Source organism: Vidua chalybeata, chromosome 23, assembly GCF_026979565.1.
Source record: "Vidua chalybeata isolate OUT-0048 chromosome 23, bVidCha1 merged haplotype, whole genome shotgun sequence".
Classification (NCBI taxonomy): Eukaryota; Metazoa; Chordata; class Aves; order Passeriformes; family Viduidae; genus Vidua; species Vidua chalybeata.
The window spans coordinates 6,464,839-6,488,960 of record NC_071552.1 but is presented as its reverse complement, the minus strand read 5'-3'; the positions used below and the strand labels follow the sequence as shown (position 1 = coordinate 6,488,960).

The 24,122-nt window shown below is 55.1% G+C and overlaps 1 protein-coding gene across 1 annotated transcript in view; it reads left to right on the top strand.

The window, feature by feature from the left end:
- Positions 1–1,138: 1,138 nt before the first annotated feature.
- The window catches only part of ETS1 (ETS proto-oncogene 1, transcription factor), a 43,895-nt gene continuing 20,911 nt past the window's right edge, over positions 1,139–24,122 (top strand). The window contains exon 1 of the mRNA XM_053963411.1: positions 1,139–1,328. Within this exon, the coding sequence (XP_053819386.1) occupies positions 1,259–1,328 (70 nt within the window). The 5' untranslated portion in view covers positions 1,139–1,258. The remainder of the gene's footprint in view (positions 1,329–24,122) is intronic.

The following is a 24,122-nucleotide window of genomic DNA, read 5'->3' as shown; positions in this document are numbered from 1 at the left end:
GTTTGCAAGTGGGACCCTGGTCCATCCTAAGGGCTGGACAGTGACCATGACCCCAGGCAGCTGCTCCTGAGAGCCTATGTTCACTTGAGCCCATCTTTGATGAGAGCAGCCTGATCTGTGCCAGAGTTGGAAGCTGTTAAAGACTTTCGGGGTGACAGAACCACAAGAGCTGGTTGCTAATGACTTTTTTTCTCTGTACCGGTAAGCTGACATCTGTGAGTCATACTCTCCTTCTGCTGTGCCGTTTGTGGTCTCAAGTTTGTGCTACCTAAATACAATCAAACAGATTTCATGTGAAAACCGATATTCTTCTGTTAACTCCATGCTGTACTGGCACGACACTCATCTTGCATCTTCAAGATGTTTTTTATCCAGTCAGTTCCCAACTCTCTTTGGCCTCCCACCTCTACCAAGCAGGCCAGGAACAGCCACCCCTGGCTGCCACCCACCACAGCAGTGTGCACTGCTCTGCCCTGGCTGTGCCCCTGAGTTTGGATGTGCTTGTGGACGAGAGAGGATCAGGCTGCTCCAGGCAGGATGATGGAATATGAAGGGGAGATGGAAATGTGGGGAGATGATGTGAGCATGAAGGGGTGATGGGAGCCGAAGGGGTGAGTGTGAAAGGCAGCGGGTCATGTCGAGACAGGCAGGGTGAACACAACTGGCCTCGTTTCAAGAACCATCGGTTTGGGGCAGCGGCTCCAGCCAGGGCTGCTGCCAGCGTGCTCAAACTCTTAACCCGTCCTGTTTGGGGGCCGGGGTGCGAGCAGAGCTCAGGGCGGAGGCGCCCTGGATGCGCTGCCCCCCCTCCGTCCCCGGACCCCCGTTCCCCCCCGGCAGCTCCGGCTCCGCTCCCCGTAGCGCCGGGGCCGGGGGCCGCCTCCGGGGCGGGGTGGGGCGGGTCCCTCCGCTGCTGTCACCGCTCGGGGCCGGCCCAACGCCCTCCCTTCGGCTCAGCCCGGCCGGGGCGGCGGCGGCGGGGACGGGCGAAACGGAGCGGAGCGGGGAGCGCAGCGCAGGCGGGAGCGGAGCGAGGGAGCGCGGAAGGAAAGAAGGAAGGAAGGAAGGAAGGAAGGAAGAAAGGAAAGAAGGAGGAGGAGGAGAAGAAGAAGCAGGAGGAGGAGGAAAAGGAGGAAGAGCAGCGGGAGGAGGGAGGCAACGCCGGCCGTGCTGCCCCGGGAGCCCCGCTCCGCGCTCGGCGGGGCTCAGCCGCCGCCCCCCGCTCCCGGCGCGACGCCCCCGCGGCGCTGCCCCAGCCATGAAGGCGGCGGTGGATCTCACCATCATCAAGACGGAGAAGGTGGACATCGAGCTCTTCCCGTCCCCCGGTGAGCGCCGTGTCCCCGCCGCGCCCCGCTCCGCGCAGCCCCGTCCCCTTCTCCCTGCGAAGGCGGTGGCGGGAGAGGTTTGGCCGGGGGGGAGAGGCTCGACCGCTGGGGACGGGGTGGTCAGAGAGGTCGCTGTGGGGTTTTTTGGGGGTGTCTTTTGGAAGGGAACACGCAGCGCACCCCAAGTCGCAGCGCAGCGGCGCCGCCCGGGCTCTGCCCGCTGCGAAGGCGAATTGACTGCGCTTTTACGACTTTCCATCCCCCTCCTTCTCTTAAAATCCATCCCGCCACCCCTCCAGCCTCCTTCCCTTACGCTCCTGGCATCCTTGCCGGGATGTAGGGAAACCCGTCCGGCGGAGAGGCAGGAGAGATGCGCTCCGCGGGGCTCCCCGCCTGTTCCCATCCTTAGCTGGGATGTGCGTTCTCCCCATCCCTGGCTGGAAATGTCTTGTGTGGTCCAAGCACTCGTGGTATTTGGGAAACAAAACTCCAGTGCTAAATACTCTGGATTTAGCACGTTTAATCCAGGAAAACCCGCCGCTTTGATATTTTTTTTCGCCCTTCTGCAGCTGGAGAAATGGGTGGAGAGGGGGTGCAGAGAGCAACACGTTACTGAAGGGAGGCGAGAAGGGTTTTTTGTGTGTTGTAGCGGGAGGAGTTCAGCTGCTGCTGGCTGTGGTTACTGCTCCGAGCCGAGCCCTGACCAGAATAAGAGCTGCTGTTCACACACTGGTTGCGTCTGGCTGCTCGCTGACCCCGGGCGCTCAACTCCTCTCTGCCCTGCCCAGGCGAGGTGGAGGATGGAGCTTGGAGGACCCGCAGGAAAAAAACAAAAACAACAACAAAAAAACAACCCTTTTTTTCTGCATTAAACGAGTCCTGTTGCTTCATCTCTCCCTGCTGCAATTCCCACTGCGCCAAACTGGAAGTTTGCTGAATTTTGTGCAGCACCGGTGCGGCGAAGTTGTAGAAGACTGAGTTGTACCTTTCTCTGCCGGTTAGGAAGTTTCTAGGAAAGCCAGAAGGGAGGCACAGCTCCCGCAGGCATTGAGATTTTGGGCTGCATGTGGAAATAAAATGACAGCTGAGTGCTGGAGCCGCACAGGGGATAGTGCTTAGACTTCAGCAGATGCTGGTGCAGCATCAGCTGGGCTGCAGAGAGCTCCGAAGGCAGCACCCGCCTGGGCATCAGCCGTCCATGGGCTCCGGGGTGCCCAGTGCAGGAGCCTCCCTTGGGATCCCTCCTCCCGCCCTCCCTGGCCGCAGGGAGCACCCTGTGCTGCTCAGAGGGTGCCAGTGCTCCCTGCCCCGGCAGCAGGGCTGAGCCTGGCTTCAAAATGCTCGAGGGATGCTAAGAATGCACCTACACAGCTGAAATGAGAGGCTGGAGTGGAGCTGTTTGTGCCTATTTCCGAAAACTTTGGGGAAGACTCATTCCTGTCCTTCAGCCCCTGAAGGCAGCTTCTTTGTTTGGAGGGGGAAAACAGGGTAGGAATAAACACCTGGACCATAAGGGTGGGGTGGAGTTTATTTTTCACTCCGGAGTAAAGTATCTGTTAAAATTTGCACTCTCCTGGTGTGGGTGAGAGCTCTCACAGAGGCTCTGTGTGCTCTGGGTGCCTGGAGCAGTGCAATTCCCTGATGCCTGAAGGGAGGACTCGGAGTTTCACCCTGCCTTAAGTTCATTTTCTTCTGTCCCTGAAAGCTCTTCTGCAGCTGATGTCAGCAAACAGCTCTTAGAGCTGACCCGAAGTTTAAGCTTGGGCAGAAAGAGTGCTGAAAAACACAAACCCAAGAGGTAGAAAAGCGCTCCCCCCCATCGGCCTCAGCTGCAGCCGCTCCTGTGCTGGTGGCTGCGCTCGCTGGGAGCCACAAAGGTCAGCGCTGTCAATTAGCTGGCTTAACCTCATTTCCCCTCCAAGTCGCAGAGAACGCTGCAGCTTTCTGGTTTGGTGGGATTGATGGTGAGGGAAGGAGTGTGGATGCTGCTGGGTTGTGTTCCTGGGATCCAGCCAGGGGAGGAGGGAACATCACCTCTCTCTGCTCCTGGAGGGCTCATCTGCTCCTCGATGGCTCCTTCAGTCCTGAATCTACCACCAAGTGTTACCGTCGTCCTTAATTCCAAAATGGTCTGAGAAGGACTCCAGCCCTTGTCCCTTGACAAAGCAGCCGTGCCGATGTGATCCATGGGGTTAACCTTGGGCAGGGAGGGCCCTGCAGCCAGAGGGTTTCGGTCGTGCAGGATGTTTGATGTGCCAGGTGTCTGATGCCCCGTGAAACTCTGCCCCCTCTCACCCCCCAAACCAAACCCTGCTCCACCCCACACCTCTGCCTGCAAAACTCCCGGGAGATTTGTGGTGTGTCCAAAGGGTTTAAAAATAATCTGGAAGGGATGTGGATCTGTAGAAAGCTTTCAAAGCCAAACCCTCCCCCTCCGCCCCCGCTATTACCAGCGGGAATGTGTGTGAGTGAGATGAGCAGGTCAGGTTCTCCTTCAGGATGCAATTCTAAGTGTGTGGATATTTTTATGAGGATGTGATGGAAGGGTGGTAACATCACTCGTGGTTGTACATACATGGCTGATCCACCAATGGCTTGGTGGGACGTTTTCTCAGACTGTAAAACCCCAAACCATGCAAAATTCAACCCCAAGGGAACTTCACCTGGGGGCTGATGAAGGCTGCCCTCCACAAATCACTTTGTTTCCTGCGGCTCAGCCAAGCTGCATTTGCTGCCTGTGGGCAGAGTGGGAAGCAGCTCCAGCCCTTGCTGGGAGCTGTGGGATGTAACTGGGGCTCCCAGTGCTCATTTTTTTGCTCAGGAAGCTGCAAATTTGCCTCCCCTGATGTACCAGAGCAGGGCTGCAATCCCAGGTGTCATTCCTGGGCATCCCAGGTGGAGCAGGGATGCCAAACTCCCCATCCTGCATCCAGCCTTCCTTCTGCCTCCTTTCCCTGCAGGTGTGTTACAGGAGAAGCGGGGGATTTGTTCCTAGAAGAAGGATTTGCTCAGTGCACACGCAGCACAGAAATCCGGGCTTTTTGGCTCTTCCCATGCCTACCCTGAGGACAGCTGGGACATGGACACGTTGTTTCCATTGCCCTGTGTGTGGGTGGCATCCCAGGGGTGTGTTTTTATCTGGCAAGAGCTTTTCCCTCTGTTTAGGATTTGGGACAACATCAGTTAGGGCTGAAGCAAGATTTTCCCTTCCAACCCAAACCTCTGTAAGGTTCTGGTTCTCCTGCTGCGGTGGTGCAGGGTACAGGGAAGCTCCTACACAGCTTCCATGCTGCTTTGGGATGTAGGACCTGCCTGAATCGTGCTTCCCCCCCTTCCCACAGCCAGGTCAGACTTTGCTTTCACTTTCAGTGCCGACAAATAAGGGAGTTCTCATTGAAAGCGAGCCTGGCAAATGCAGAGCTCCTCCACGGAGCCTCGCCGCGGGCAAGTGGCAGAGAAAATCCCCCTTGTTTAGGTTTTAGGAGGGGATCCTTCATTCTGTCCTCTACCTTGTCTAGGGAGGACAAGTTTGCAGCCATCCCTGGCTCCAGGTGCGCGTGGAACGGAGTCACAGCTGGATCAGCCCGACCAAGGCGGGTCAGTTTGCTGAGCTGCTCGGGGTAAAAGTGCTCTGGAACATTATTCTCATTATTCTCAAAAATACAGGTTTGATCCTGTGTTATCCTCGCAGGGCTGAGCCCTCCAGCTGTGTCAGCTGCTGTGTGACTCAGTTTCCCTGCTGCTGACAGGCGCTGGCTCCTGCATGGCCACGTTTTCTTTTCATGCGGGATCTCCAGCATTTCCTTCCCTGCTCTGGCACGTTCTCTGTCCTCCCTCTACCTCAGTGGGCCTGGGAGAGCGCTCACCTGTCCTCCCGGGGACACACGGAATGCCAGAGCCTGGGGAAAGGAAAGCACTGATTGGCGTCTCCAGGGATGCAGGGAATCGCACCCGCATCTTTTGGAAAGCTTTGCTCTGCAGTGCAGCCAAGGCAAGAGCTGGGCTCGGCTGGGGATGCTCTGTGTGGGCTGGAATGATCAGCAGCGAAGCTGAGGCTCAGGAATGGAGGGCTTGGGGCCGCTTTCGCGTTTTCGGTGCTGATTGCCTGCGGAGGAGGTGAGAACTCAGCTGAAGAACAGCAATTACCTCTGTATGCGCTGACAAAATGCCCATTACTGTGGTATCCAAGCGGGATGCGGGAATGAGAGCTTCCCAGGAGGGGGGACTGGCTGCACTTGGCTGCCACCAGCTTCAAGTTTTTTAGTGTCAACTTCACACCAAAGCTCTGAAAAGGCGTGGGAAGAGGGCAGCTCACGGAGCTGTCCTTCGTTTCCACATCCACAAAGCACATCCCTGGTTTTTAACCTGGGTACAGGGAAGGAGATTTCCAGGGAACAGGAGCAAACCCCGTTCCTTTCACGTTTCCATCCCGAACTCCCCAAAGCACACACCAAATGTGTAATTACAGTGTCGTTACATGAAGTGGCCCCTAATTTGCCATGTAATTACAGCGTGCCGTGCTTTGATAGGCCTTACAGAATGCAGGGATAACACAGGCTCACGCTGGAATGCTGTGCTCCAGCTCTCCAAAGCGAGCTGCCGAGACATCCTAAGACTTCCTGTGCTCCCAAATCCAGAGCAGATTGCTGGCAGGCAGGCAGCGAGTGGCTGGGACTCCAGCAGGACTGTGGCACAGTGAGCTTTGCACGGGATTATCACAGAATCCCAGAATGGTTTGGGTTGAAACCCTTAAAGATCTCACCTGAGAGACCTCCCACTAACCCAGGTTGCTCCAAGCCCTGTCCAACCTGGCCTTGGACACATCCAGGGATGGGGCAGCCCCAGCTGCTCTGGGAGCCAGCTCTGGATTTGCTGCTGTGGAACTGCAGGCTTCCGTGGCAATGATGGGAAAATGTGGAAATCTGCAGTCACATTCCTCTGGAATGGATCCTGCTGTGGCAGGAATTGGGGGCAGCTGGATCAGGCTTAGAGTGCACAGGTTGTCCCATAGATTAAACCCTCAGGTGGGTGTGAGTAGGACCAGACTATCTGAGTACATTTCAGGGATGTGAACTGGCAGAGCTGCCACCCTAAATGGCTCTTGTCAGTCGTGGCACCAGGATCTGCTAGGATTTTGGGGAAGAAGGGAACAAATCCAAGTAAATCTGTCCCAGATAAGGCAGGAGAATCTCTTTTTGCACTGTCAGCCGGTCCTTGCATGGCACAAGGTGAGGAAATGGCATGATTTAGGACAGCAAGTGTCACTGCTGTCCCTGAGCCAAAGGATGCAGCTCTGGCACTCTCCAGGCTGACAGATCTTGCTTGGTGGAGCACCTGTGCTGGGTAGGAGTGTGCCAGGACACTGGGGAGGTGCACAAGGAGGGGATGATCTGGATCTGCTTTATTTGAGCACTAAAATTCCCCTGGAGCCAGGGCCTGACTGTTCATTGATCCCGCTGTACCTGGGATACCTGTGGGAATTGGGGTATTCCGTAGGGGCAAGGCTGTGCCTCTGCAGGCCAAGCCCTGACTCCCCAGTTTGCTTTTTGGCTGGGAGTTCCTGGTGGATTCCAGTGTCTCTCCAGAGCCTCCTGGTGCAGCTCCAAGCCCCATCCCAGCAGGAGCCAGTGGCACAATCTGCAGCTGATCTGAGCAGCACAGCTGTCTCACAGCCAAAATTCAGGCCTGCAGCCCTTTTTTTGTAACCCCATGCCACAGTTATCCATCTCAGCTCTTTTGTTCCTCTTCCGTGACTAAGCTGCTTGCTGCCTGTGTTTCTTTTTTTTCCTTTCATTGTGTAGTTTATAATCTTCCAACGAGATACAGACAAAAATTTGTTTGCAGCGCTGGCCAAGAAGGCTCTTGTTTCCCTGGCAGAGGGCCATGCTTACATCTCCAGTCAAAATACTGCTGGTTAAACAATAAATATTTATTGATTCTCCTATGAGCTCCTACATTTTTCCCAGGTGCAGTGGAATTTGAGGGGGGGGAAGCACTTGAGTGCTGCCCATGGCAGAGCTGGGAGATGGCTCCGGAGATAACGGGCCTGGAGTGGGATCTCGTCCTGCAGAGGAGATCCCTTTCCACCCCTTGGGAAGCTGGGATGGGTCCTGTAGCACAGCCCTGCAGAGCTGCTCTCATCTCTCCAGCTTTCCCAACTTTGGGGATTTGTGCCTGCAGGCTTCCGTGGCAGTGATGGGAAAATGTGGAAATCTACAGTTGCTTTATGTGCCTGAATATCTCCTGGAACAGGGGAGGGACAATCTGGGATGGGCACAGTTGGAGGCCAAGTGCACAGAGATGGCAAGAAAAAAATAAATCCTTGAATCCCGGAATGGTTTGGGCTGGAAGGGACCTTAAATCTCACCCAGTTCCACCCCTGCCACGGGCAGGAACACCTCACCCTCGCCCAGGTGGCTCAGGGCCCTGTCCAGCCTGACCTTGGGCACTGCCAGGGTGGTTTCAGTTTGTAATTTGGTGCGAGGGCTCGGCCGTGGTGTGTCAGTGCAGCCACCCCCGGCTCTGGAGCCACTGACCCACTGACGGGCTGCAAATGTTGCCTTGCAGAGCCTGAGCCCTGCAGGGCGGGGCTGAGGTGGAGGCAGAGCCCCTGGTGCTGCACTCAGAGCTGCTCCAAGGTGTTCATCCTCTCCAGAGGGGTGGCTGGCTCAGAGTAGCCCTGGATGGGTCAAGCCCTGCTCTCTCACTACCATAGCTTTCTGAACTGAAACTCTGCATTTTTATGTTGAGGTTTTGAGGTTTTTTTCAGTCAACTGCCAAAAATCCAAGCCCTGATTTGCTCCTCTGTCCCATGAACATCCCCAGCTCATGGGAGCAATGCCCTCTGTGCAGGACCAGGCAGGTGACACGTTTTCCCCTGTCCCCTCCCCTGGCTGTGCTGACCTTGCACAGTTTCCTGGCTCTCCAGGCTGTGTCCCGCTCTGTGCAGGGCAGGTGGAGCTGGTGTTTGCAGGAAGGCAGGAAGCTGGTGCAGCACAGACCCTCGGTCCCACATCTGGTTCCTGGAGTTCATGGATAAATAGAACCTGCCAGAAAAGTATCACAAACACACCGAGAAACAGCAGCTTGCTTTCCCAGAGAGGAAAATCCCCTTGTTTCTGTGGCTCCCTCTGCTTTGGGAATGAGGATTGGAGTCATTGTGACAGACTCGGTTGTGGATTGGGATGTGCAAATCACCGGGCTCTGTCTGGCTCTGAACTGGCCTCTGGGGCTGTTCAATCTCCCAGTTGCTGCTGGGCACAACAGCAATACCCGCTCCAGCAATTCCCTGCTTTCCAGCTTTCCACCTCATGTTTAAACCTTTCCTATAAAGCCAGAAGAGGCAGAGACCTCCAGCTCAGCTGGCTGGTGCAGGAACCCCGGGGTTATTTGGGCTGGAACAATGTCCTGGGAGGGTGTGCAGGGAGCACTGCTCTCCTCTGGGCTGTAGCTGTGTGTAGGATATCTTCCCACTGAATCCCTGTTTCTGGGATGGCTATGGGGCTGCCTCCTCACCCCAGCTGAGCATCCAGAGCTTGTTAATGAACAAAACGCGTTTTCTTACACTGAGGGTATTCTAAATTGGCTCCACATGGGTTCTGTAGGTTGTCGCACTTTCCCGGAGGGTGATGGCATGAGCAGGAATGTGGGATTGATGAAAGAAGCCAGACACTGAGTCAAAAGCTCCCCCTCTCCCCTCGTTGTGCCCCCTCTCTCTCCCCCCATCTCATCTCAAATACTTGACGTGATTCCAAGGCATTCTTCACATGGCTGGTGGGGAGCGCAGGAGAAGCCAGCCCAGGGACTGAGCTTTCTTTAAAATCTTCTTTCTAAAGCTCTGGGGCCTTGCACCCCAAAAGATGTTGAGAAAAGTTTTGATGAGACCTCGTTTTTAGGGAAGCTGAGGCACAGCACTCCCATTCTGCCGTGTCAGGGAGGTGGGAGCATCCTCAGCTGGGTGCTCCAGGTCTCCCTCTGCTTGCAGGAGTCCCGTTCTCCGTGCTCTGTGTTCCACTGCCTGGCTCCTCCCTGCTCCTCCACAGCAGCAGGCAGGCCTGGAGCCATCCATCTCCTGGAATTCCCAGTTTGGGGGTGCTGGGTGACTGGGACAGGCTCAGCATCCCTCGGGAACCAAGTGTCAGGCATGGCAGGATGGGGCTTGCTGCCATTCCCCCGGGATGCTGCCTCTCCTGGCACGGCCTTGCAGGATAACCCTGCTCATTCAGGGAAGCTGCCCCTGCCAGCAGCAGACCCCAAAAGCTGAAGCTGGACACTGGGCAGTGCTTTGGGGGTTGTTTTCTGTTGTTTAGCCCCCGTTGTCAGCACTTTTTATCACAATAATCAAACTGTGGCTTTTTGACCCACATGAAAGTTTTTTTTTCAGAGGTGCCTGCATGTGTTTGTGCAAAGCCACTGAATTTTGGTCACTGCTCTGGAAGCAGCAAAGGGGATTTTTGGTTTCTTACCTTTTAGTTTTGAGCAATTGTTTACTGAAACCTGAACCCTGTGAAGAAACAACTTGCAAAAGTTGAGTAGTCCTGGCTTTTTCCACTGGAAAATTAAAAAAAGATGGAATGGGACACGTGAAATTTGGGTCTTTTTTTCCCCCCTTCTTTTTTTACCCATTATTGTTAGAAGCGGTTTGAAAATGCAATGCCAAGAGCTTTCTCTTTTCAAGTGCTCGAGGCACGTTACCCAATTGCTCCATCCCTCAGACTGCTCCATGAGGTCAGCAAACACAATTCCTCCTGGTCTGCAGCTGGAAATGAAGAAAAACTCCTCTGCTCAAGCCCTGGCATCAGCCCCAGGCAGCAGAGGAGCCCGACAGGTTGGCAGCGGCATCGGTGGCATTTCCCAAGCCCATCCTTGTGAAGGGCTGCCAGGAAGTTCGGGCTCGATGTCCGAGGCTGTGCCGGGCTCTGGGAAGGCTGGGAAAGTTTCTCTTTCCAGCGGCAGCAGCGGCCTTTGGGATGCGGAGCTGTCCCGGTAGCTGCGGCCCGGCGGGGCCGCTCCTCGCTGGGGCTCTTTCCATCCCTTTAAGCGGCTCCAGATTTGAATTTGGCTCCAAAGGCCGGAACATGAAAGGCCCCGGCCCTGCGCCTGTTTGCCTTCGAGCGGGATGACTCGCACCATTCTCGCTTCCAAGCAGCCGAGCCCGGAGCAGCCGGGGCCATATGGATCCTATAGAGTGACTCGACTGCCCGGCACTGCGGGATGGGGAGGGGAGGGATCAGGAGGGGCTGCCCCGAGCTGTGTCACCCCCGGGCTGGACCCTTTCCCCCCCTTCGGCGTCTTCAAGGGCTTCTGCCTTCCGTGGCTGTCCGGCTGCCCGTCCCAGGCACTCACTGAGAGCCAAAGTTCGGCTGAAAGTAATTTCAAAAAGAAAAGAAGTAAAAAGAGAGATAAGGAAGAAAAGGAGGAAAAGGAGGAAAGGGAAGGGGAGGGGAGGGTGATGTGCCTTTAAGCCGCGTGTGTAACTGCTCGCTAATCTGGTGACTAACTCCGTGCGCGGCTGCCAAGCCGGGATCCATCCCCAGCCCAAGGCTCGGGAGTCATCGGGTCCCCTCCCTGCCCCATCCCGCGCCCCGCCGGGCGCCAGCCCCCTGGCCCCCCCCACTCCCCATGGCAATTTATTTACTCATCTGGAGGGCACAGCCCCGGCGGTCTCTTGACTCAGCAGTCCGGGGCCGATGGGAGCTGCGGGAGCAAATTCCAGGCAAGAAATAATCTCATGACTTGTCTCGGAAAAGATTGCTCCGCAAAGATCCCCTGATGGTCACGGAGCGCTCCGTGCCGGCCCCTCCAGCAGAGCCTGACCAGGTTCCTGATTTCCCAACCTCTGGCAGCCGGCCAAGGATCTGAGAGGACTCACTGCAGCTTTCTCCCTTGGAAAAACAGGGATGGATTCAGAGATAGGGGATGGCACGGGGGCCTCGGAGCCGATGCCTGTCCCCCTGGGACACAGGGAATGGGGAGCTGGAGCTGGCTGGCCAGGGCAGGGAGCTCAGAGCTTGGGGCTGTTTTGGTTTTTGGGGCATTCCTCCTTTTCTTCTTCTCCACTTTCCAGGGAGGGTTTAAACCCTTCCTTCATCCCCAGGCAATTTTGATTCCTCCATCTCTGTTTTTGCCGAGGCACTGGCATCACCCCCGGGAGGGCTGGCACCGAGGATGACTTTCAAAGCACATTTTCCTTGTTTTTCCCCCCCCCTCCTGTTGGCTCTTTTTCATCCTACATTTTTCTCATACTGGTCTTTTTTCCCCACCTCCTTCTCATCCAGAGTAACTGGAGTTCCATCCCTCTCCGAGGGCTCTTTGGGAGGTCTGGTCCCATACCCAGTGCCTTCCCATGGGCGCTGGGAATGGGGTGGGATTACCCCAAATTGAGAATTAAGGATCTTTACAAACAGGCATTTTTTCTGGGAGGAAAGCCCCGGGGGTGGGCAGGGCTGTTGGGCTGGCAGCTCTTGTGCCTCCTTCTCAGCTGGGATCAAGGCTTGGGATCACTCAGCTCCTGGGACCATGCCAGGTCCATGGAAGGGAGCTGGTCCAGTGCACAGTGCCCTTGGAGATGATGGGAGAGGAACCAGCCTTGGATCACCAGGAGCTCGGGGCCAAGCTCCTGAGGGAATCTCACACCCCTCAAACCACACATCCAAGTCACTGCCAAAGCTCCTCCAGCCTCCTTAGGGTTGATGGAGGATTCCTGGAGTTCCTGGCAAGAGCTCCCAGCTCCTGAGTCCCAAATGCCGGCCCCTCCACCCCCTCCTCCATGGAGTCTCTCCTAAAGAGCCTCTTGGCGTGAGCAGCCGAATTCAATCAGCCCTTTCACCATCTGCTCCCAGGCACTTCTGCTGGGGAGGGCTTGGGGCCAGGGAGGCTGTAATTCCTTAATAGCTTCCGGATGCTTCGCGGGGTGGATGCGAGGCCTGGGAGTATCTCAGCCTCTCTCCCCCAGCCCTCGCCAAGGTTTCCAAGCTCAGGCTTCCTCTGGGCAGATCCGAGCACCTCCAGGCGCTCGCATTTATCCCTGCCTGCCCTTGGCTCTTCCCGGCTGAGGCCAGGAGCTGACATAATCCCATCCTGGACAATGCTTGGCTCTGGGATGGGGATGACTGAGGCTGATGGGGCAGCCCAGCTCATCTTTGGCCGCCTTTCCCAGCTCACTCTCACCTTCATCTTCCCAGGGCTTGATCTGGCCCAATCCCTGCACTGGTCCTTTCCCTAGTGGGAAGTTTCCTAGAAGTAGGAGCTGGAAAAGAACTTCTTGGGGGTTGGGAAAACCCTCTCTCCTGTGCCTGAGGATACACCTGGATGTTGCACGGTGTAACACACCTGGGCAAATCCCAGGAGCCCTGTGCTCAGCCTGGGATGGAGATGATTAATCTTGGGGCTCTCCTGGAAAATCCCCTTGGTTGGTTTTCTTGTCTGCTTAAAAATTACTAAAACCAGGAGAATTGTTCCTGGGAAGTTGTGAAATGAAATTACTTTGGCACCGCTGTTCCTGAGTCTGGCGTGGGCTCCAGAGCTTTGGTTCCCAGGTTTTTCCCAGGCCCTTCCTGGCCTCCATCACTGGGGGAGCTGAGCTTGGACAGGGGACAGGGAGGTGAAGTGGTGCAGGGCTGGCAGGAGCATCCAGGGATGGCCTTGTCCTGGTTCCCTCCTGGTCCCAGATGGGAAGCTGACTCTTATTCTCCTCTCAGCAATCCCTTGGCTTTCATGGCTTCCAGCCCAGCCTGGAAAAGGCTCCTGTCCTGTTGTGGCTGCTGGGATCATCTGCTGCTCTGCAGGGCCTGTCCCAGGGCTGGGGGGATGTGCAGCAAGTGGGACATGAGTGGTGCCCATGGAGGTGTCAGGTGGTGGCAACAGCAGAGCCACAGCCCGAGGAGGTGGGGCTGGCTCAGGTGGCAGAGCAGAAGGAGCACCTTTTCCCTCTCCTGTGCAGCAGGTTCTCCCTCTCCTCCCTCTCTGGGAGATGCAGCTCGGAAAGGTGCTTGGAGTGTGCAGTGACTCCTGTGAGCTACCCTGGGCAGGGGGCTTCAGCTGCAGGGGGGCTGCTGGGTGTATTTGTATGTGTTTGAGTGTGTTTTTGAGTGTGTGCTTGTGAGCCCTGGCCAGGGACACCCTCAGAGAGGGTCATGGCACTTTTGAGGGCAGATCTTCAGGGCAGTAAATCCAGGGATGCAAAGGAGTCAATCCATAACCACAGGGCAATTGGAGACATGTGGATCATTACCTGCCATCTTTTGGCAGCTGCCAGTGGAGTTGACTGTTTGTTCTAAAGAGTTATAAATAATTTTGTTGATTAAAATGATTGATTATCCTTGGTCTAATATTATTTAGGCAGAGCAAACAGCGCTGAGATTTACCAGCTGCTCTCTGACCTCCCAACCCTGATCTGTTTGCAGAAAGCCTGTGCAATTATTTGTTTGATTTCAAAGCTAAATATCCTAATCTTCCCTCTCCGCCTTTGGAAACTGCAACTGGCACCGGGACAGCTCGGGCTGATAAGGGAGGGCAGCCCTGGAGTCCTCGTGTGCAGGGACTTCCCTGGGCACAGCGGGGTGAGGGGGGCACATGGGGAGGACAGGTGAGGACAGGGCTCCTGTGAGGTGAAGGAGTTCTTGGGCTCCTCCTCCTCCTCTTCCTCCTCCTTCTGCCCTGCACACGCTCACGGAGCGCTGCCCTGGGCAGAGCCCAGCACTCCCAGATGTGGAAGGAGGGGAAGCTGTCCCAGCCTGGAAGGAGCGGGGCTGGCGGGGCACGGCAGCCGCGGTGCCCGTGCCAGCCGCGGGACGCGATGCGACTTGCCGCTGCCATTGAGCAATCCCGGCTGTCTGGCTGGCGCTGCCCTGCGGGGAAGGGCTGCCTGGCAAGGCTGCGGAGGAGGGGGTGGGACAGGCAGGAATCTGCAGCTGCCGAGCGGCGCAGGGCTCGCCCAGCGCCCGTCGCCCGCGGCAGCGAGGGGAGGTGACCCGGAGCTGCCGAGGCTCCCTCCTTCCCTGGCTCGTCATCCTCTGATCCTTCCGCACCGCCGCCTTCGTGCTGGCAGCATCCTGTGGGGATGTTCTGGTCTCCAGGAAGCCGTAGGAACATCCCCAGGGACCTTCCCCATGAGTGCGGGGACACACCACGGCATCTCCGCAGCAGGCCCAGCTCTCACAAACCTTCCCGGAGGATGAATGGGAGCTGGTGAGCGCAGCAGAGGCTTTGATGTGGACGGACATATCTGGGGGGTTGAACATCACCCCAGCCCCAGGGCAATGCCTCTGTCCTGCCATGTGCTGCCTCGTGTCTGGCGTGACTCGGCCTGGGGGCAGGGGCTGGGCCTGGACACAGAGGGATCAGTCTGAGCAGGGAAATCAAGGGAAGGTTGGGGAATTCTTCGGGACAGACATATTGGAGGTGTTTGTCTGAGCATCTCTGTGCCTAATCCCTTCCCAAGGCAAGGGTAATTGAGGCTTCTGAGAGTGATTTCCCAGTGATTTCCCAGCAGCAGGGCCAGCTCTGGAGTCCATGGGCTTCAGAAATGTCTCGTGTCCTGGTGATGGGCACACAAATGATGGGGTTTTATCCAGGGCATGGAGTCATTCACATGGATCATTGGGATTGTGGGATGAAAACATCCCGAGCTGTGAGGTCATGCATGGCTGCTCACAAAGTGTGCTGGCACAGTTTGTTCTTCAGGAGTATCTGAGCCGGCTCGGAGGGCTGGGATCCTTTGTGAGTGATGAAAGAGCTCAGCTTGAGTGAAGGTTCCTTGGCCTTCCTCCTGCTGCGAAGGGACAGCCCTGCCAAGAGATCTCAGCCTTCCCTTTTCACACTTCCCATCCTGACAGCATCTTCCCCACATGATGTTCTGCCAGTTATCCTCAACCTGGCCTTGCTACATCCCTGCTCTCCCTTGCTGGGAGACTCTGGTGCATGCTTTGGCAGCCCCAGCCAGCAGCAGCAGCTGGAGGTGTTGGAGCTGAATCCCCTTTGTGTCTGTCCCTGATCCTGGTTGATGATGAAGGAGAGAGAGATGAATATCTGCAGAAGAGTCTGAGGGTTTTTTTGGATGGATGGAGAAATGTTCCATCTGAACTGCCCGGGGAGTACCTTGGGAGCATCCCAGGGGTTCTTCTGCAATCCAGAAAAAATCCATGGCAGGGTTCTGGGATGGGTTCCTCCTTCCCTAGGGACAAATCATCCAGTCCCATCCCTTCTTCATCAAAGATGCCAGAAATGGCAACATCAGCCAGGGAGCTGAGGAGAGAACAGCAGAATTCCTGGGTTTGACCTGGCTGGAAGGGAATGTGAGCTCCCAGGGACGGTGGGTGTGGATGACCTGGAGCTCCCTAAGGGCTGGAGCCCAGCATGGGATTGCTCTGGAAGGCTCAGGCTGGGCTCCTGCAGCCCTGCAAGGCTCCGGGGGCACGGCTGGCACTGAGGGCTCCCAGCCCAGCCTGGGGAGAGTGAGGAACTTCAAACAGCTTCTGTTCGCAGGTGTGAGCCCCGTGAGCACCCCGGCTCTGTGCCAGCAGCAGGGCAATAGCTGTGCTCGCCTGCTTGGTGCCAAGTGCTGGGGCTCCGCAGGGACTTTTCCCTTTTTTCCCCATTGCTGTGAGCAACCCGAGCTCTGTGGGGTGTGAGCAGCAGGGTTTGCTTGAAAGGAGCATCTCCCGGAGGTGGGGCATGACCTGGGCTCCTGGTTCCACCTGACCTGCTTCCAGCCGGGCTGGGTGTCCATTACAGGCTTTTCCAGGCGCGTGTGTGCCCTGCCCCAGGATTAGAGCTCTTTAGAGGCGCGGTTAGCAGGGATTAGGGTGATTATCGGGGGAAGCCTGGCTCACAGGTTTGCGCCAGCCTGGGAGGGTCCTCCCAGCCCTGCTGAGCAGCGATCCCACCCAGTGAGGTGTTAATCCTGGCTCCAGAGGGGACGCCGCTCCTGGGATATTCCATTGGGAAAGAGGCAGGGAAGGGCTCTTAGGGCCCGATGCCTGCTGGAAGAGGCTTTGCCTCCTGAATAGGAGGGGTTTGGGCAGGTGGAGGTTGCTCCTCACTGTCTCCAACCTCCTGGCCTGGCTGTTTCCAGCCTGGAGCCTCCACAGGGGTTTAATTAAGCTGGCCTCTGCTCTCAGGCCAGCGGGCTCGGAAAAGGCGGGTGGAAGTTTTATGTTGTCATGCTGTTAAATCTGAAGGGACTGCAGAGGCCACTTAGAGCTGATTCAAAAGCGGGAGGGTCTTATGCTGAGCTGCTGGTGCTGCTGGAGCTGAACTCCAGCCTTGTAGCATCTCATTCTAGAACCCTCGGGTGGGTTGGGTCTGGAGGGACCTTAAAGCTCATCTCATTATTTCATCCACAGGCACCTTCCACTACCCCAAGGTGCTCCAAGCCCTGTCCAGCCTGGCCTTGGACACTTCCAGGGATCCAGGGGCAGCCACAGCTGCTCTGAGCAAAGCTGATAGAATTTGATTGATGACCAACCTTGTTTCTGATTTCTTTGGTGGTTCCAACGAGTGCTGTTAAACCATGGCCACATTCCCCAACCTCAGAGGTGGCTGAATCCCCCCAGGGTTTGCTTTATCCATCTGTGCTCCTTGCAGCAGCTGAAGTGGGGAGGATGGGCTTAATCCCCAGCTGAGGGAAGCCCCTGAGCTGCTGAAGTAAAAGGAGCCGTGGGCCCTGGCCCTGCTGAGCTGGGGGAGCTTTCTCATAATCGCAGTAAGCGTTGACTCAGGGCTGTGGTTTAGCTCAGCTTCAGCCCTGGCCTTTCTCTAGCACTTCATTCCCTCATCTCTCCCACAAAAGCCAAGGACAGAGTGAGCTGCCCACCAGGCTGCTCCCCTGCGAGTTCCTGGGACACTCAAGGATGCTGCTTTCCCAGCATTGCCATCCAACGCCCACGTTACAAAGCAGGGAGAGCGAGGGAGGAGAGGGAGCTGCAGCCTGAGCAGGGCAGGCTGTGACTGATGGTGGCTGCAGAATCCCTTCCCTGGGCCTGGTTCCTCACAGCTGCCAGACCCCCAGAGCCAAACCATCCCTCCCTCACCTGGTGGCTGCTCTGTGTCCACTTTTCCTCATGGACATGTCTCTGCCAGGCCAGGCTGTCCATGGCACACAGGGCTGAGCAGAGCAGAGCACCCCAAGCCCTCACCCACAGCTGAACCTTCCCCTCTGGTGTTCCAAGTGCCGAGAGCCAAAACCTGGGACAAAATGCTTTTATCTGCATTTAGGGAGGACAGTGTTCAGGCCCCTTTTTTAGGGGAAGAGCTGGCCCCCATGGCACACCACATCTCCCTAAGAAAACTGCTGAGGGCCGGAAAAAAGCCGGCTTTGTTGGGCTTTCTGCAGTGCTAAGCACTGTGGGCTTTCGGTTTCCTCTCTTGTTTTTCTCTTGAAGCCCAGCTTTCATCTCACAGTATTTATTTTTCACTGCTTGAAGGAGGGAAAAAAAAAAAAGACTTATTTTTCTTCTCTTTTTTATTTTTTTTGTTTAAGAAATGTATTTATTTTAAATTAAAATAGCAAATGTCTGCACCTTTTGTGCCATCCTTGCAGAGGGAAGCAGGGCCGGTCTCTGGCACGTTGCTGCAGGAAGGACAGCCAAATCTCCCCCATCTGCTCCCATCCCATCCCATCCCCACAGCCCCAGCAAACACCCCTGCTGTGCTTATCCCTGCTCCACATCCAGATTTCCTTCTGTTCCTTTTTTCCAGCTTTCTGTCCCACTTTCCCTTTCCCCCCCTCGAATCTCACTGCCCTTTGGGTCCGAGAAGCCCTAATTGGAACAGGCCGGCTCCTCTCCTGCTTCCTGCGTGGGAGTGAGAGGCAACGCTTGTGAAAACAGTTCAAAAGTGCACACAAATTTTTGCCTAATCCTGCCTAAATAACAGGGGGCTCAGCCAGGGTTGTTAGCCCGGGTGTCCCTGCTCCAGGGCGGGGGCACCTGGGAAAGGCAGAGCTGCCCGAGGGGCTGGAGGTGCCTAGGGGTGCTGGAAACCCGAGCTGGGGACGTGGGGGGGACCTGGTGGGGACTTGGTGGCTCCGTGGTGCCCGACGTCCTTGCTGGGGAGCGTGGGAAGGGTCTCAGCTCCCAGCCCCCCTCTCCTCAGCCTCCTCTGATCCTGAGAAAGGTTCTGGGCTGCTGAACCCTCCCAGCTGGGGAACCTTGGGAAATCTGAGCTCCAGCTTCCCCCAGCTCCAGCTCTGCCCTGCTTTGGATCCTGGGGAAAGCTGGGACAGAGGGGCTCAGGGAGATGAGCTCGGGGTGGGCTGCGGGGGGGAACCGTGGGCTTGGTGGCCACGGAGTCACTGTGGGCACATGGGAGGAGGGTGGGAGAGTGAACCCCTGTCACCCCTCTGGGAAACTCCTGCTCCATCATCATCCAGCAGTGGGGGGACATCCTGGAGCATGGCCAGCTCCAGAAAGATGGGATGGGGGCCCCAGAGGGATCTCAGCTGCCTCAGGGCTCAAGGATTAAGGTTTCTGAGGGACACAGGCAGGAATTAATGGAGCCCTTGGATGCACAGTCCCTTCAAATGATCTTGTGTGAAACCAACGTGCATCTTCCCCCTAATTTAATCATGGAATCCTGGAATGGTTTGGGTTGGAAGGGACCTTAAAGCCCATCTGATTCCACCCCTCTGCCATGGGCAGGGACACCTCCACTGTCCCTGGCTGCCCCAAGCCCTGTCCAGCCTGGCCTTGGACAATCCCAGGGATCCAGGTTCAGCCTCAGCTGCTCTGGGCACCCTGAGCCAAGGCCTCCCCATCCTCACAGGGAGGAATTTCCTCCTAAAATGTAGTCTAAATCTAAATCTAACCTAAATCTAAATCTAAACCTACCTTGTTTCATTTTAAAGCCTTTCCCTCTTGTCCCCCTGCCTCTGCCAAGCCACACAAGGGCTGGAATCTCCATGACATCCATGTGCTCCAGGCCTGGGGAGGGGAGGCTGAGAAGAGCTTGGGTTCCTGCCCTTTGGTGTCCATCCATCCATCATCCATCCATCCATCCATCCATCCATCCATCCATCCATCCATCATCCATCCATCCATCCATCCATCCATCCATCCATCATCCATCCATCATCCATCCATCCATCATCCATCCATCCATCATCCATCCATCCATCCATCCATCCATCCATCCATCATCCATCCATCCATCCCATCCATCATCCATCCATCCATCCATCATCCATCCATCATCCATCCATCCATCCATCCATCCATCCATCATCCATCATCCATCCATCCATCCATCCATCCATCCATCCATCCCATCCATCCATCCATCCATCCATCCATCATCCATCCATCATCCATCCATCCATCCATCCATCCATCCATCCATCCATCCATCATCCATCCATCATCATCCATCCATCCATCATCCATCCATCATCCATCCATCCATCCATCCATCCATCCATCCATCATCCATCCATCATCCATCCATCCATCCATCCATCCATCCATCCATCCATCCATCATCCATCCATCATCCATCCATCCATCCATCCATCCATCCATCCATCCATCCATCCATCATCCATCCATCCGGGCAGGGACAGGAGGTGCTGTGGGGTCAGGTGCCTCCGCTCTGACCCTCTCCACATCCATTTCCAGCAGCTACTCGGTGAAACCCCACACGGGGACACACTGGGGCTCTGGAAAAAACAGTGAGTGGCCGAGGGGAGCTTGGAGGAGTCACTGACCCCGAGTGGAAACTCGGCTGAAAAATGACTTTGCTCCCATCCTTTTGCTCAGAGCATCCTTTTTCCCCCCTGTCTGCCATTTATTTTCCTTCTGCAATCAGCTGTAAATGGCTTTGGCGTGCAGAGGAGTTCTGTGCATTTGAAGGTCAAAATCCCTAAAGTTTGTAAATCCGAGTCCTTTAAAAAGATCAGATGTGTAGAAATAGTTTAGACATGCAGGGCCTGGTGGGAGCAGAGTGGGAATTTGGCTGGGAGATGAACTTGGTGGTGTTGGCCTCTTTGCTCCTGGTTTTCTCTCAGGCTCCACGTGTCCCTGGCTGGGGGGTCTGGGCAGGTCCCCATTAGCACAGAACCCATCCAGGGCCATGTCGGGGTGTTTTATCCTTGTGTCTCTGAGTCCCATCCCCAGGGATGTCAGGGAGCTGAAGGGGCCTGGTTTGGAGAAGCCACGGAGCCTCCAGATCCCTCTTTGCCTTGGAAAGCTGCAGCCAGATAAAAGCTGTCCCCATGCAAGGCAAATCCTGCATCTCTGCTCCACAGATGCTGCAGATGCTGTTGACATAACTCTCCAGGGCAACTGCAACTCCTGGCACTGTTTAAAAATCAAACCATAGCTCCCTGCCTGCTCTCCCAGGAGGGAAATCAGAGGCGGCTCTGTCGGCACAGGACAAGGACATGGCATCCACACAGCCGGGTGCACGTGGCAGCTGTGTCAGGGGGGCTTTGATGGGCTTGTAAAAACCAGCCAGAAATCCCAGTCTGGCCCCTGCTGCTGAGCTTGCTTTTGGGATTAAAGCCCCGGCATTCCTAAACTGGGTTTAGGTGGAACAGCTGGGCCTGGTGCTGGCTCCCGCCCCGGCCCCTGCACGCAGCCCTGTGCTCTGTGGGCAGCACTAAAGAAGAGGTTTTATTGGTGCAAGGTTTGATTAAAATCTTGCAAACAGGTTTCAGATGGCACTGAAAGCTGATACCGGGGCAGCTAAGCCAGGCTTGTTGCTTTTGTTCCTGAAATTCTGCTCAACTCTGACCTTTAGGCATCCCAGACTGGAGGCAAAGGGCTGGAGGACATTGCCAGGGTTTGCCTCCATGGGAAGGAATTTCCCTCCACCAGCAAAGTTCATAGAGTTATAGGATATTCCAGGGTGGCAGGGATTCACTAAGTCCAAGTTCTGGCCCTGCACAGAGCTAGGTGAAGCCCACCATGCTCCTTGCACATAAACCACTCTGTTTTAAAATAAATACTGAATTGTTTAAATAAATTCAGTACCCACAAAGCAGCAGAACCAGAATTTAGAGTTAGAACTGTCCATCCACCCCATCCTTCTCAAGCAACCTAGCCAAGCCTTGTCTCCAAACACGTCTGCAGAGCTTCACACACACGTGTGGTTCCCCTGGGTGAGTTTTCCCCAGCTCTGGGACACTGCTGACCCAACCAAGGCTTCTGCAGGCTCAGGGCTTTGGGGCTGCTCTGTCCTCAGCAGAAATTCAAACAAGTGGCTGCAACCTCACAGGAAAAAAGCAGATGATGTTTTAGTCCTGCATCTGCCGAGCACAATATATTTTGCAGAAGCCTTGAAATGCACATTTGGGTTGATTTGGGTGTTTAAATAGAAACTGTCCTCTGGCATGGTTTTTTTTTCATTTGGGAACAGATTGTTTGCTTCCCTGTGACCTCTCCCTGTGAATCACTTTTAAGTCTCCCCTGTTTTGACAGGTTGTTTGTGCAGAGATCAGCATTCACCTTCCTAAACCGAAATCTTATCCTCCTGCTACTGAAAAATTGATTTGCTGGGTTTGTGCGAAGCCAACCCCATGGATCCTGCACGACCAAACAGCAGGATCAGGGATGGGCCCTTGATACTGCAGAGATAAAAATACCATTTTTCACCCTGCTCTTGGTGTCTGGCCTGAGGAGCTCACCTCCACACAGGTCTTCATGGTGATTCAGTGTTAAACTTGGGGTTAGAACCGTTTTCTCAGCCTGGCTCTGACTCATCTTCCCAGGGCAGGCAGGAGCTGCTGTTGAGGCAGGCAGAGGCAGCAGATTCCTGGGTGGTCCCTGTGACCACAGAGCAGGGAGAGCAGAGCATTCAAATGTAACTTGAGGATGAAGGGAAAGGGGCACCGAGCCACTTTCTCCCAGTGTTATCTCAAGCAGCAGATGGGGAACAGAGATAGCGATGGTGGCTGCTCATTTTCTGTGCCCTCTCCAGCCAAATAATGAAGTGTAATTTGCCAAATAGCCTTTGGATGTGGGATTTGCTTTCAAAGGTCCTGATCCTGACACTGTAGAGGCAATCCCGGATTTGTGTGGTGGGCTGAGGGCAGGAATTGTGTCCTGTGTTCACCGTGTCGGGAGTTTCACTGTTCCTACCTGAGCCAAGAGTCTGCAAATAATTTCTGGAGAGCCTTGGGGGCTTGGCTGGAGGATGTGCAAAGGGAAGGGGAATTTTTTGTATTGGGGCTGAGAGATGGAAGGGGCAGAAGTGGGGACAGAGAAGTTGCTCTGGCTTGGCAGTGGAATTGCATTGGGAGCATCCAGGGGATGATCTGGGGATGCTTTGCAGCATTGTCACCCTCACCCTGTGTTACAGAGCTGCATGTGGAGGTTTTTCCATGGAAAAACAGGATTGTTTAGGTTGGAAAAACCTTCCAAGATCATGGGGTCCAACCATTCCCCAGCACTGCCAGGCGACCACCAACCCATGTCCCCAAGAGCCACATCCACAGCTTTTTAAAACATTTCCAGGGGTGGTGACTCCACCACTGCCCTGGAATTCTGTTGACCCAACCCCCAGATTCCCACTTGGAAAAAAACCCAGTGTTGGGTTGTTTGGCCTTTAAGTGATGCCCATGAGTTTGGCTGGGGAGGAGTTGAGTGGAGCAGGAATTCCAGACTGGGGCAGCTGGGCTGGCTCTTCCCAGTGGCTGCAGCGCTGCTTCCATCCCTGACTCCGTGTTTTATCAGGAATACACCAACACTACCTGGAGCAGGCCCTCAGCAGTGTTTTGCAGGTGTAAAGGTTTATTAAATCAGGAGTTGGAGCTTGGAGCGATGGAAAACTGTGGTGGTTGAGTTTCCACAAGACACAAAATTCTTTGATTTTCAATGTCTGTGTCCAGATATTCATGAGAACACCAAAGACTTCGTCCATGGTGTCATTTTTCCACTGAGTTTTCATGGAAAATTTCTACTAGACTGCAGAGCTAAACCAACCTCAGGTGGAAGATTTCCATCTCTGCTGACCAAGTGCAGTTTCTAGGGTGGTGGTTGTTCAAGACTTTCCTTCTCCATCAAAGATGTTTTTCAGGAATACTGAAAGTCCGGGGAAAAGAGCCAAACCTCTATTCAGATATTTTGCCTCAAATAGTTGCTTTTATTTGTGAGACTCTTTGGCTACAAAGCTTCATCTCCTTCCAAATAAATTAGAAAAAGCGATTTAAAAAAGGAAAGGAAGAGGTTTGGTCCTTGTCAGGATTGACTCCAGGCCTGGCTCTTGGCTTGGACCCGCTGTCCCATGGGATGGCTGGCGTTGTCCATGACTCACCCGTGGCTCTGTGCTATGACATAACTCTGGGCTAATGTGGGATTTTCTAGCTCTTTGTTTCCCTTCCCCCCTCAAATGAGTATTCTGCCACTCCTCCATCCTGTCTCAGCCTGCTGTCAGCTCGTTTTTTCATGGAGTCTCAGAATCATGGAATGGTTTGGGATGGAAGGGACCTTAAAGCCCATCCCACTCCACCTCCTGCCTTGGACTCTTCCAGGGAAAGGACAGCCACAGCTTCTCGGAGCAACCTGTGCCAGGGCCTCTCCACCCCCACTGGGAAAAATTTCCTAGGATAAAGAATTTTCTAGGATTCTTTAATTTTCTCCTTGCTTCTATTTGCACTGGGATGACAGAGTGGTAATTCAGGGATGCTTTTCTCCCTCTTTCTTGCTCACCCTGCTGTGGGACTCTTTGCCTTCCTCAGTGCCTGGAGGCTGAGCCAATTCCCAGGCTCCAGACACACCTGGAATGCTGAAGCCCAGCAGGCTAATGCCTGGAAAGGCCTTGATATCATCATCCAGTAACACATTCCAGAAGTATAGGGAC